The sequence below is a fragment of the Camarhynchus parvulus genome, chromosome 1 (genome assembly GCF_901933205.1).
Source record: "Camarhynchus parvulus chromosome 1, STF_HiC, whole genome shotgun sequence".
Taxonomy (NCBI): Eukaryota; Metazoa; Chordata; class Aves; order Passeriformes; family Thraupidae; genus Camarhynchus; species Camarhynchus parvulus.
In genome coordinates this window covers 40,103,808-40,117,749 of record NC_044571.1, presented here as the reverse complement: position 1 = coordinate 40,117,749, position 13,942 = coordinate 40,103,808, and the positions used below count along the sequence as shown (strand labels likewise).

At 40.6% G+C, this 13,942-nt stretch overlaps 1 protein-coding gene across 3 annotated transcripts in view; it reads left to right on the top strand.

Moving 5' to 3' along the window:
- Nucleotides 1–13,942, top strand: part of FARP1 (FERM, ARH/RhoGEF and pleckstrin domain protein 1) — a 200,027-nt gene that overhangs the window by 128,351 nt on the left and 57,734 nt on the right. For all 3 annotated transcript variants that reach the window (XM_030968492.1, XM_030968404.1, XM_030968312.1), the window contains exons 3-6: nucleotides 3,694–3,798; nucleotides 8,351–8,393; nucleotides 9,485–9,563; nucleotides 11,973–12,070. In XM_030968492.1, the coding sequence (XP_030824352.1) occupies nucleotides 3,694–3,798; nucleotides 8,351–8,393; nucleotides 9,485–9,563; nucleotides 11,973–12,070 (325 nt within the window). The remainder of the gene's footprint in view (nucleotides 1–3,693; nucleotides 3,799–8,350; nucleotides 8,394–9,484; nucleotides 9,564–11,972; nucleotides 12,071–13,942) is intronic.

Below are 13,942 nucleotides of genomic sequence, written 5' to 3'. Positions count from 1 at the left end.
TTCTTTTCACTGTAATAAATTTCTAATATTATTTTGGTGTAAGTAAATACCACATCAAGAGAAAAATAGTAATTCTCTGGCATATCAGTCTGGCTGGGACTCACCTCATCTCAGATGGTTCAAACAGATGTCAGGGCTCCTTGTTGTCAGGGTAAAAGATACACCTGTACTGCTCAGGAGAAGTTCCCTGGCACTGTGCTCAGATGGCTCATTGGGGTGGGAGGAGTTGCTCCCTGGAGCTGCAGTATTTTTTATTGGTTGTACAGGAATCTGTCTGTCAACAGGAACAGGAGCAGGGAACTGCCACCTGCTGCAGGTGCTTCCCAGCTCCTGGGACTGCATGTGACCCTCCCCCGGCTGAATTCCATCAGGGTACCATGCCCTGCTGCTTCCTTTCCCTTGCTGCCTCACAGGGTTGCCTGTGGCAGCAAGTGGTCTGGAGGTATAGTCTTACCACCAGCCTTCATTGCTTCCATGCTTCTGTGTCAGTGACCCCCATGGAGCAGCCTGGTGCTGGCATGGAGCAGGGAAAGCAGCCAGGCTCTGGCAGATGCTGCCATGGGGCTGTGGAACAGAGGCCAGTGAAGCTTGCCTGGAACTTGCTGTCTGAGACATGGCAGCACGGCCATGCTTCATGGTTGGAAAATGCCTTCCAGGTTCTGTGGAAAACTTGTGTTTTCTCCTAGGCCTTGTAACCATGCTGAAGTCAGGCACAACTGTTGACTTCAGATGATGTCATCGGCGTGGTACACTCATTCCTGAATGTTCCCTCTGTCAGCTTGTGTTTACTGTGCCCTGAATGACTCCTGGTTTGCTTCCATACCCAGTGGACTGAGCTTTTAATTTACTGTGTTTAAATTTTTTAGTAGGGATGTCATGGAACTATACTGAATCAAGATCTCTCTGAAACCTTGTGTGTTCCTGCTTTTGTGGATGTTGTACTTCTCCTTCTGGTCCTGCAAGACTGGAGTTTCATCAGGCTCTAAATCTCAGCAGATTTTATACGCACAGCATTTCCTTTGAGGAAACTGTCAGATTTTATTTTGAGATACACTGATCAAAGATAAGATGAGTTCAGAATAATAATATTTACAAATACTAGAGTAAGAAGCATTTGATTTTATTGAGGCATACTCCAGAGAAAATGCCAAATGACATAAATACTGCAAGACTGCTGTTCCATCGTTTAAATGCCTATAAGAAAAAAAACCTTTGTGAAAACACTCAGCAGGTTTTCATCAGAGACTTTTACTCACGGCCTGAGATCAGATAGCCAGGCTCTTCTCAGCTAACCTTGAGTGGTGTGGCTCTCTGCCTTTTTTCCTCTTGGTCAAAAATCTGCACTCAGAGACACTTTTTTTCCAGTGAGGAAAGATTAAGTTTGATCTTTGTCAGACAGAAATCCATCAAGTACTTTAGCTAGAGATATGTACACACTCACTGGCATGTTACTGTTCCTCTGGTTGTGCGGGAGTAGGAAGGCTTCTTGCTGTGAGCATAACTGATAAACACATTCTTCCTCTCTCTAGCAGCTCCAGCCAAACTGTGAAGACCTGAGACTAGTCTGGAAGCAGGAGTATTTACTTCTAAATTATTTGTAGGTGTGTTTTCAGAGCTGTAAATAGTATCATTCTTGCACTCAGCCTAATGTGTTTAATATTCTAGTGTGGCCTCCAATGAGGTGCCCTTAGCAGGAAGCTCTTTCATTGAGATAGTGTGTATGTTTGTGCCTGTGTACAGATGAAGTGGAAGGTGTGGGAAGCTTTCTGTTAGAACTGACATGCAAGGCACAATGGTCAGTGCAGGCTGGGTGGTGAACACTGGGAATGCTTTTGGTTTAATGAAGCTGGAGAACATGAAGTGAGTGTATTCAAATATACTTGCACTTGAGACTTACTTTGGATGCAATTGTGTCAGATCAAAAGTGCTCTATCTATAAAAACAGAGGTCTTTTTTTCCCTTCCTTCATTGCATCCTCTTGGCATTTTACTCTGAATTACTTCAGTTACTGCAAGGTTACAGTGAATGCTTAAAAAAATTAGTACTTTTATCAGTGATTATTCTTTATGGGTTTTTTTGGCAGTATTCATGAGGCTAATGTTTGCTACACCAAATACTAACAAACAGTTAATAGCTTGAGTGGATATTACTTCCTGGTGGCTCACGTCTCTCAGAAGCACTGGGAATATGTTGGGTAAAAACCTGTTCAGCAAGTTTTTGGAGAAGTGAGCTTGGCTCTTCCCTTCAGACTTTCAAAACCAGCCAGCATTAAAGGGTTAAGTCATTGCGTCCTGCATGACCAGGGTGACAGCGCTGCTCTGGTGGCACATACTTCCTAAAAATGTGCTTTCCCTAGAAAAACGTCATCACTTTAATTTCTCTGGTGTAAACCTGACTACTGCTTATGTACTTTACACAGTTCGTATTAGAGAATGTGAGATAAATTACCTCTGGAAAGATGCTTTTCCCACCTAGGGTATTAATCTAGGTGGAAAAAGCCTGTCTTTATTTTTTGGTATCCCATTGAAACAGAGACCAGACTGCATTATGATGCTTTTGGGAGGGGGTGGGATTGAGCAGCTGCCCACTCTCAAGTAGGCTGCTGGTCTGGGCAGTGCCTGGGGATGCCAGGGCCTGGGCTCAAGCTCACCTGCCCACCTGTAATGGTTGTCTTTTCTTCACTTGGTTACTACTGTTTCGTTCTACTCTATTATTTACTGGGCTGAAAGGGAGGGGATCAGTCTATAGGTTGAGTGCAAATCCAGGATGTGATTGTTCTCTTGTAACAGCAGGGTTTGTGCAATTTAATGGGTTATTATTTGTTCTGAAGTGAGTGTAGACCTGTGTTTCAGTGCCTCTTGAGTTAAAATAGGTGCATTTGTCCTAGGAACAAAAATATTTAATTTCAGTGATTGGCCCTTTTATACAGAGATGGGTTTTTGCAGAAGACTTGCTGGTGAACTGTAATTTGTAGTATTTTCTGCAGGTGTGGGTTTAATGGATGGGCTGATGAAAAGAATCCTTACAATCAGCAGAGCAGTGGCTCTGGGAGCTAATATTGGGCTAGAACATCTGGTCTTTATAGAGGGAAGGCTTTCAGTGTGTTTGACTCCCCCAAATTACTTGCCAGCTCTGCCAGGGTAGCACAGACAGGCCTGGAGCAGCCTCAGTGCCTCCCAGCAGGCAGCTTGGGATAAGTACATCTGAAGTCAGAACCCAGGGCTTGAGCCTGTTGCATATCAAGCAGCATCCAGCAAACCCTCAGTCCTTGGAGTTTTGTATGCCAGGTGAACATCCTGGTTTCACTGTGTTGTACACAGATGTACACGCACCACCTGACATCGCTTGAAGGGCTGTGGGATAGAATAAAAATTCACACCAGGAATTAGCCTTGGTAGGCATAAGAAAACTATATCCCAACTCCCCCTCTTCTATTTCACAGTGCTTTTTCCTCAAAAAATAAAAAAACACTAAAGACTGATTCAGAGCTGCCATGCATGAATGATGGATATATTCTTTAGCTTTAAAACTAGTGTAACTATTGTCCACTGCCCTTGGGTATGGTTGTAATATCCACTGGTTTTGTAAACAGTTTTGGCAGTGTTGTTTGCTGAATAATTTCTTAGCATAATAATTTTTCTGCCACTAATTAAAAGCATCTTGGTAACCCTAGGCTTTGTTTTCTTCTTACAGCAAAGAGCTCCAGGGAAAGTTTTGCATGATGCTGTTTGCAACCACCTCAACCTTGTTGAAGGCGATTATTTTGGCCTTGAATTTCCAGATCATAAAAAGATGATGGTATGTAAAAGGATCATTTTCGGCTGGTTTTCATCTGCATGCACACTGTTTTCTCTCCTTCTGCTCCTTACTTGTAAGATATATTTAATCCTCAGTCTTCAAAAGGGAAAGGACTTCTAAAAAAGAATTGTTCTAGCCTAGTGGAGTTGGAGAAATGTTTCTAAAACCTGATTATTCCTGTCAGATTTCATCTGCATTGAAAGTAATGGCTAATTCAGGCACAAGTTGGGAAAGTGTTTTGTTTTTCTAAGTTGCTGTACAGAAGCCAAAGGCTGGACTGTTACAGAGCCTCAGCTCTTGATTTTATAGTCCTGCTTGATTTGGAGTGCAGAAATAAACTTTCTCTGCTGATAGAAAAGTTGCAATGATTGTGACAGAGTTCATGAAAAATATTATGGGGTAAGAAAAGGGATAGATAAAATATTGCAAGGTTACTAAAAAGGAAAGCAAATCCAAGAACACCCCCAAAGATGGATGGGAGCTGTGTGGTACAGGCAGGTGTCCTGGTCCTGACACTCAGGAATCTTAAGATCAGTTCAGGCATTGCACTGCCCATATCATGTACCAGAGAAAGCCATAGGCTGATGACTTCTTAGTCTTTAATGACTTTCTTTTTGAAGTTTGTTTTATTTTAGACTTATCATGTAACCCACTAGCATGGGTGCTAGTTACCTGGATTGGTCTCCTAGTACATTCTGATGTACATTGGATTTCATGCCTGTTCGGTGAATTTTGCACCAGTAGCCTGGATGACCTAAAGGAGATGATTTTGGGCAGTTGATAAAAAACACCGGACATCTGTGTTCTTTCCATCTAGCTAAAATATGCATAAGGAACAATATTTCTTCATGAAATGAACTGTAGGAAGCTCATCTGTCATGCCTTAGTGCAGGCAGAGATATTAGACAATAGACATTAAAACAGAATGCTAGTGTTCTAGGCTAACTATAATTGAACAGGATTCTTTTTTAAATGGATGTCAGTCTTTAGAAGGGATCTACTTCATAGTGTGCTGCTGGAATTACATAAAGCACAGTTCACTGGAAGGGTTAGCATTCTGCCAGATTACCCTTGGCTAATGCTTGAGGTAACTTGAGAGCTTAATGTAGCTTTTCTCAACAGTGCGACTGTGCAGTACCATTGCAGCAGAGGGTCCAGGTAGCTGTGTTAATAATGGCATTCTGGCATTATTGATGTATGTATATAAAACTGAAACAAATCCTAACATCTTCTGTATATACAGTGGCCTTCTAGTTTTCTATAAAATAGAGAAGGTCATTTGATCAACCTTCTCTACTTCACAGGTCATTAAGTTTTAAATAGATGACTGTCTGCATTTTGCTCAGAGACCTGAAGTAAACTAACAGTTTTCAGTCTTGTGAAAACAAAGTGGTTTATTTGCTTGAGGCAGAACACAGGGGAGATTGAGGTGCTGCTGCTGCCTGAGGCCCTCACAGTGGCAGGAATTGACTGGCTGGAAACATGTCCAGACAATCACAGTGGGGGATGCAGGGCTCTGAGGAAGAGGAAGGTGAACAAAACCTCTGAAGCACAGTGCCAGTTTGACCTGAAGGAAAATCCATGCATTGAGCATGGTAACTCAGCTGGCCCCTACTCTTGCAAAGGGAAGTACCGGCCAAATATCTGGGAGCACCAGTCCATGTTCTTGCTGATTGGTTCAGTCTTTGCTTCTGAAAAATGGGGAGCTCCACAAACCTTGCCCATATCTAATCAGCTGTGCCCCAAGAATGGTGAAATTCAGTGGAATTAATGCCTTCAACCACCCGAAAGCAACTCACAGAAACTCTGAAGCAGAAGATTTGATTATGAATTGTTGTTTCAATGTGGAACAGCACTCTGAGAGTCTTATTTACACTTAACTTATTGTTACCAGTTTATATGATTCAATTGAGGTGAATGTTCCCATTGGATTTAAAAATTTCTGAGTTTCATAAAGGCCATAATGTAGAATCAAGCATAGTGCAAGTAAAAAACTCTGCAGTTAATGGTATGTCTGAGAAATAAACCACACATGCATATTTTTAAGTCGTATCATCTGAAGAGAATGAGTTGCTTTTCCAGTATAGAGTGAAATGTAAAAGGAAAAATAAATATTTAGAGCATGTTTGTTTGGATGTAATCGTATGTATGTGAAGTCATATATTAATGATTTGGCTGTGCTTATTTCAACATGCAAGGCTTCAGATCTCACATCTGACATATTGACAGTGGTATATCAAGTTGCCTGGGAGCTGTGTACATTCAAGCATGCCATGCTTGGAGCAGACAAGAGCTGCATGGGAGATGATTGTGGAGGGTCTGAGTGCTCCGCTTCCTGCTGGGACAGGGAGAAAAACGAGGCACTGTCGCCAAGCCTGGGGTTTCACAGAGTTTCATCACATTTGATGTCTGCCTCAATTCTCCAGCTGCTGAAATCTGGTCACCATCATGGAATGCCAGCCTTTGTTTAACAAATAAATAATCTAGCCTTGTAGTTCTGGGGAAAATGAAAAACATTCATCTTAATTAAGTCCTGGCATTAGTTTTCCTTTCCAGTTTATGAAGCAGTCTCAGATTGATGGTGTTTGAGTACAGTGTGGGAGCTGCATGATGCACAAGTTTTGATTGCTTGGGTTTTGGTGACATTGTGGTGGCATTGTCGTTTTGCCCCACCTTTCTCACTACATGCATTTTGCAGTATCCAGCAGTCTGTTCAAGGATGTTATGCCTTGCTTGTAGGATGACTGGGAAAGTAGAGAGAGGAATGGTCCACTTGTGTGCTCATGCTGTACCATAAACCACCTCTGTGGAGAAGAGAGGGGATTTTTGTGTTGGTTTTTTTTTTGGTGGGTCTTTTGTGGGTTTGCTTTGGGTTTTTTTGTGTTTTGTTTGTTTGGTTGGTTTTGGCATCAAGTAAGATACATTATTCTCGTAATCTTGTAAACTGGCTATCTCATATTCAAGGTGTCTTTTCCCCCTCATTAAACTTGGCAAAGTCCCTGACCTTTGTTGCAGATTATGCACATACGAACTTTCTGAAACAAAACAGTTTTAAGTTATTCAAGTGTCAAAGTGTGTCAGGACCTGTTTAACACATTATTAAAAACTGTATTGCTGTTCTTGGATAACCAAGTTATGAAGTTTCTTTAACCTCTGAAACAAAAGAAAAAGACTTTCCTAGACTGAGAAACATAAGAAGAATTGCATTGAGTAACATTAGTGCATGGGAAAGGGCAGGTCTGTGAGGTCTCTGCTAACTGGAATCCCTCATATTAGTAATAATAAAAATGGCACATGGCATTGGAGCAGTTACAGCAGTGATACAGGCCTACTCCTGTCTGGCTTCCCAGGTGATTTTGGGAAATGGATATTTTGAATATGTTTCAGTCTCTGCATAATCTAAAATTACTAAAGGTCAAAGAAGTAAAAATTCTAATACATACTCTTTTTCTAGAGGAAGACTCGGTTAATTTGGTTTTTAATGGCTTTAACCTTTGTGATGGTTGTAAGGTGTTCTTCCACAAGTTCCAGATGTCTTCAAGGGAGGCCCTGGGCAATTTAGTGAGATAACAAAATATAAATCATGGGCATGGGTAGTTACCAGCTGAGGACTATGAGCTGTCTCCAGGCCCTGTGAATCATTTGGCTTTTACCTTCTGCGTGATTGCCCCTTGTCTTTCTGTAACATTTTGCCCCAGCCTTTCTGACTTGAGAGTGCAGTATGGGCTCTCAAAACTGTATTTCCACACACTGCTTTGCTTTTGGAAGCTGAAGGGAAGACGCACACACTGTCCTGTAAAATGGGTTATCAAGTGAACTACATGCAGAAGTTATGCTGTCCCCAGTTAAGAATGCCTGGGCCTGAATTTCCCAGGTTTGTAGAAAAGAGATGTTCCATAGCTCAAAAAGTAAGCTTTCTCTCACCCATGCCTTGTCCTGTGGTCTGCTCACACCTGTGATCTGAGAGGACATTCCTCCTGCAGGTGGTGGGAGGGAGGCTCCTTTACCTCCATGGAGCCCAGCAACAGAGCTCCACATTTATGGCCAGACCTCATCCTGGGATTCTTCTTGGGTCTCCATACCAGTAGGCTGCTGCCATCTCATTTCTCCATTTGTCCGGCGTTCCCAGCCTCAAAGGCAAGCACCAGCTCCATTCACTTCCCTTCCTCAGGATCATTCAGGGTTTGGAACCCAATGACAATATAGGACTGTCTTTTCCTAAACTCCTCATTTCAGTTGTTCTTCCCACAGAATTAATGGCTCCTGTCCACATGTGCTGGGATTGTTGGTGTCTGGGACAAGTTGAGGGGGAGATTTCCTCACTGTTTCCCAGCTCTCTGAATGTCTACAGCTTTGAAAGCTGTGCCCATTCACAGTGCTCTTTCCTGAGCACCTCCCAGAATTTTGGAGAGAAAACCCACCATATATAATTAAGGGAATCATAATGACCACACTGGAATAAATACGTGACTGATAATCTAGGCATTGCCATTAAAAATGCTCCTCTGATAGTTTGTTTGGATATGATAACAGCAACTTCTTTTGTTTTCAGGTGTGGCTCGATCTTTTGAAGCCTGTTATGAAACAGATTAGAAGTAAGTACTTCCTTGTTGACATTTCTTTCCTCAGTCTGAGAGTACTTGAATAAATTGGGAATCTGTCAGTTGCAATCTTTATATTCTCAACCTTCTGCACTAAATGTTACTGGAATTATTTTCTGATTCTGGCCTGTCCTTCAAAGATGTACCTGTGAAGTTATGTCTCATGAGCATGTGAACAGGCTGACCCCACCCCGTGGGAGGCTGGGGTTCAGTCAGTCACTGGGGGAGGTGGTGGAGGGAACAACTTTGTGGAGTAAAAGAGTGCAGTACGAGAAGGACTAAAGGAACATGCCTTGCTGGCTGGTAGTAGCAGGAATCAGAATAGAAGGAAAACAACAGGAAGACTTTATTACTGGGAAGGAGCTGGCAGATGTATTACCACTGTGTGGAGATTGCTGCAGAACCTGGGACGTTTGGAGACCAAGAGGAGGAAAGAGTTGGGATGGGGGAAGCTACAGTGGGTGGTAGGAAAGAACAGGAAATTGTAAATAGCCACCAGCTCTGGAAAGAGTAGAAGTGAACAGGAAAGGTTCTGATTATTTTCTTTCTCTGTCGACTATCAGCCAAGTTCTTAATTTATGGAGCTTTGCCATTGAGATTCAGTTTTTCTAAGTGCTTTTCCGGTCATATTAGTCTGAGTGTATGCTCTGGCAGCTCCCCTCTCACAAGACAGGATGCATTGGTCCTTTTGTCACTGGCCATACTTGTAAGAATGGGAACAGATCTGCTGTTCTTAAAACAGAAATAGTAATTTGCTAGTGGACTTCAAAAGTAGAGTGTATTTTAGCTCCCTCCTGTTCTGAAGCAAAGAAAGTAGATACACATATATTTTATTGGATCAACTGATGGAATTGCTAAAAACATACTTGGTTTTGGCAGAGTAGCCCTTGACCAAGTTACTGTTCTCTTTTATTGTGTGTAAATTTTATTGGGCAGTCTCCAAATATCCTGCATACTAACAAAGGACACGAGATTAGCATGTCTGTATGCACTGCAGGTGATGTGAATCACCCCTTGTACATCATTGTGCATATTTGGCCAGCTTGTTATTGATGTTTGTTAACTTCCTTTACCATTTTCCCTAGGACCGAAGCACGTTGTTGTAAAGTTTGTGGTAAAATTCTTCCCACCCGACCACGCTCAGCTGCAGGAGGAACTGACAAGGTTAGTAGCTGTGTGACTATTTCTTCTTGTTAAATCTCTGATGGACAGAGGGGAGAAAATGGAGTTTGAGATGAGTGGGTGAGGATTGATGACTGCCTCTTACTTTTAGCTTGGTGTTATTTGTCCCAGCCTTGAATGCACCTGAAAAAACAAGCCCTAAGATTCAGCTGCAGTCTGTGCTGAGAGGTTCTGCAAAGTGCAGGAGTCCTTTGCATCCTTGGATATGGAGTCGTGGAAGAGCGTTACTAACCCCAAGAGAAGGCAATTTGGCACCAGGGTTCTCTGTTTGGCATGATCAAGTCATGTATGGGCACCCTGGGGTGCCCCTCTGCCAAGGGATGTGTGTGACTCTGCATCCCCATTTGGAAGAGAGCTGTTTTGTGTGAATTGCTGATTTGCAGCAGCACTGGACCCTGTCTGTATAACCAGCACAAATGCCAAAGTTTTGCAGAGGTGGAAGTGTGACTTTGGAGATGGAGAAATGCAAAGGAGAAGGAATAAAATTAAAAATAAGAATGTAGAGAAAGATACACACACATGCAGACAGAGTACCTTAATGTTTAAATAATTTTCAGTGCATTTCAAAAACTTCATTTAAGCTTTGAATTTCACACTGTATTGGCACAAAAACTCCTAGTTCTCTGTGAGCAAACGTGTATGAGGGACCTGTTAAGGTTCTTTTTTTACTGGCAGGTTCTTAATGTATGGTCAGAAACATTGCTTTGTTGAAATATTTCTTCATTGCAACTTTTCACTCTTTTTCTGGTCTACAATATTATTAGCATTTAATTACATGTTTCCATTCTGATTCAAAATATTCACTATTAGTTTTTATTAAAGTCCTCTTTTGTAGAGAGCTCTGGTGTTCTTATGACTTGCATTATAAAGAACAAGTCTACTTTTGTGATGTTCACTGTTTATCTTTGTAGTGTTTTTATTTTGGCAATAGAGCATTGGAATAGAAAAAAAGAAATTGATATTGCTTGATGGCCTGGAAAGAGAAAAGTAGAAATGTAGGGTAGGAAGAAGGAGTATTTACTTGGCAAAGACTAAAGAATAAAAAAAAGAGTAAAAAGAATAAACGAATGAATGAAAACTTGCCATGTGATACTATTAATGAAACAGGTATTATTAATTTCTGTTTCTGAATAGATACTCTGCATATCTATTTGTTACTATGTGAACTGAAAATTAATTTTTGGTAATCTCTGTCTGTACCTGGAGATGTGTCTCTTAATCCTAATGACTTTTTTTCGTTAGGTTTTAAATATGTATGCTAAGGGACTTGAATAGATATACATAGCAGTGTAGGATGTGAAAGCATATCCATGGGGAACTGCTTCACCACTTGAAGAAGAAGAGATTCTAACATTTTTGTGCTGTGTTCCTCTACCAGGGTGAATTTTGTGTGGGTAGGCAGATGTCTGCAGGTTTCAAAAGGATGTTATGTAGATCTGCTGTATTATTTCAGTATGTACACACAAGTACTTTTCCATACTCCTCAAATCAGCTTGCCCTTTTAATTTAGTGTACCTACATCTTCTCATTCAGAAACTCACTGTTCAAATGAGAGCTTTTGTCTAAATCTATTAAAATCTAGTCTTATTAAAATTATTGCGATCCTAGTATGAGTTCTCCAGAGGAGCTGCAGTCTTTGGAAGGCTTGTTCAGGTGTGTCTCACCACTTCAGGTTTCATACCAGCTGTAGGAAAAATGCCCATTGCTAGCTCTTCTTTTTTTGAGGGAAGAGTTGGATACTGAGTGGAACTAAGCCAATTTCTGTTGAAGCAAGAAGAAATTTAAAGGATGAAATAGTATCTTGGACTTCTGTTGTATCTGCATTTAAGCTGGCAGTGTAGAATTGCCCTGCATGGCTGAAGTGGTTTGGAGGCAGTGTTAGAAAGGGCTGGTACATGGACAGATATTAGGGCCACAAAGGTATCAGGGCTAGCTAGAGTAGTTTGATCAAGATTTTGTGCCTCATTCTCAAATGAGTGCCAAGGTGGAAGTTTAGAGTTCACTTTGTATTCTACAAGAACCAACTGATAACTCTAAATCACTGGTTTATCTGTCATTTCTTCATGGTTAGAAGCAGCTGCATTATCTCTAGCTGAATACTTAATAGCTGTCACGGTTTCTAGCACTGTCATATCTCATTGCTCTGATTCCAAATGGAGGGAGGAAGAGAGAAAAAGAGAGATATCTTGGTTCTTCAAAGCAGCCACCATGTACAGCTCTAATGGCAGTAATATACTATCTGTTGTGTTTTATTTACCCTCTAAACTTAGATAATTCAGATCACTTCTGTAGATTCCAAAGTGTGAAGGGAAGGTGCAAAGCCAGAGTTGGGATACTTTCCCCTCTTTCCCTCCTGCTTTGTGTAACTCTTTGTTCACTTTTGTTTTGCAGGTACCTATTTGCATTGCAAGTGAAGCAGGACCTGGCACAGGGAAGGCTAACATGTAATGATACCAGCACTGCCCTCCTAATCTCACATATAGTACAGTGTAAGTTCTCTTTTTTCTCTTTCCAGACAGATAAAAAGGATGCTTGGTTGGACATGCTTTGCAGGGTTACCTGTTTGTAGCTGCTGTAGGGACAGGTTTAAGCCATATTGACAATTTATTGTAGCTCTATATAATGGCATTCAAATACAGATATTTACTATTTCAAACAAAGAAGAGTTTCTGGTCACTGGATTTGAATTTCCAAAGCATTTGATAGGCTGCCAAAGATCATTTAAATAGTAGACTTTGTGGGCAGTGGCAAACATGTTGAATTTTGCTGAAATCCTGTTTTAATATACTTTGCATCATGTCAGTAGGGTATTCAAATTCCTGGAGATCTGTATGCTGTCTAGAGAATGTAGTAAATAAACATGCTTAGAATGCCTGACTAAATCACAGTCCTAAGAGGAAACTGATAGGGAAGAAAAGAAAATAATAGTTTTTAAGCTTTTTTTTTTAATTGCAAAGGATGCACAATAACACTGTCCAATAGAGTCATACATTAATTTTGTTAAAGAAATCAAAGCTTTTTTTGGCTTCCACATCATTTGAAAGACAGTACATGTTTTCCCTTTCAAGACTTTATGGATACTCATCTTGAGAAAAACATTAGGAAAAACCGCTTAGCAGCAAGTATAACGGTTGTAATAGACATTGTTTTGCGTGGTCCTTGTACATTTCCATATTGGGTACTTGCCCTGTAATGCTATTGTATGGAAAGTGCAGTCAGCAAAGACATTTGGAAACTTTTTGGAGGTGAGCAGATAAATCTCATGATTCTTTGCCATAGTCTGTTAGAGTGTTAGAGCAGTTTCTCATCAATTGCTGTTGGAAAGGCAGGTATTCTATGGTTCTGTTTGCTGTGGTCATCAATGACCAGTGGAACTGAGTAACAGTAAGATGCTGTGAAATTCTGTAGTCCTCATACCATTTTAAAATTGGGTATTTTGACAGCACAGACTTAAAAAATAAAATCCTTGGCTAGTGAGGTTCTTGTCTCTTGTTTTTTCGTGCTACAGTGTCCAACAATACAGCTGTATTTTTTTTTTCTCAGTTAAGCTAATTCTAACTTTCTTTAATCTCAGGCAATAAAAACAATCTTGATCATTTAGGAAAATTGAGTCTCATTTGCTAAGCTGCATCCTAGGAGGCTGAGTTTTCGTACTAAATGTCTGTGCACCAAAGAAAGATGCTGAGGAGCAGACACCCTAATGCATGTGTCTCTCTTCATTTGAGATACTGATTTATGATCATATTTGCTAGAAAACTCTGCTAGAAGTTTGCAGTTGTCCTTTTTATTTGTCCATCTTGTGTCTCCTGAATATTTTTCTGTGAAAATTTTCTCTGGTAAGAGCTGCATCTTACCAGCATGGCTGTCTTTATTTATTTTGTCTCTAGCTTATTTTTCAATAGCAAAAGAAATATTATGTATTTGTCTGCAATAAAAATCAGAGTAAACAGATGATAAGAGTAATGGTATCAAAAAGGAAAAATTGAGAATGCAGGTTAGTTATTGTATGTCTTAGTAATGCTGTGGCAATGAATGGTTTCCATGGGGAATATCTGATTCTGGGAGGCCCATATATTATGTATGTAAGCTTATGTCAATGTTATATACTGTTACTTATCATAAAATCACAATATGACAGCAAATAAGTTTCTGCTAAATTAGCATGTATATTACAGAATTATTTTTTTTAATTTGAAACATTAAATTTAAAGCTACCTTAAAAGCATTGTAAAAAGCGATAGAAGTGAGAGGACACTCTGATACTGCAAAAGATGCACTACAGTGAGTGTGTGAAGTATGAAGATGGACTGACCATGAGCCAGAGTGTGCCCAGGTTACCAAGAAGGCCAATGTCATCCTGG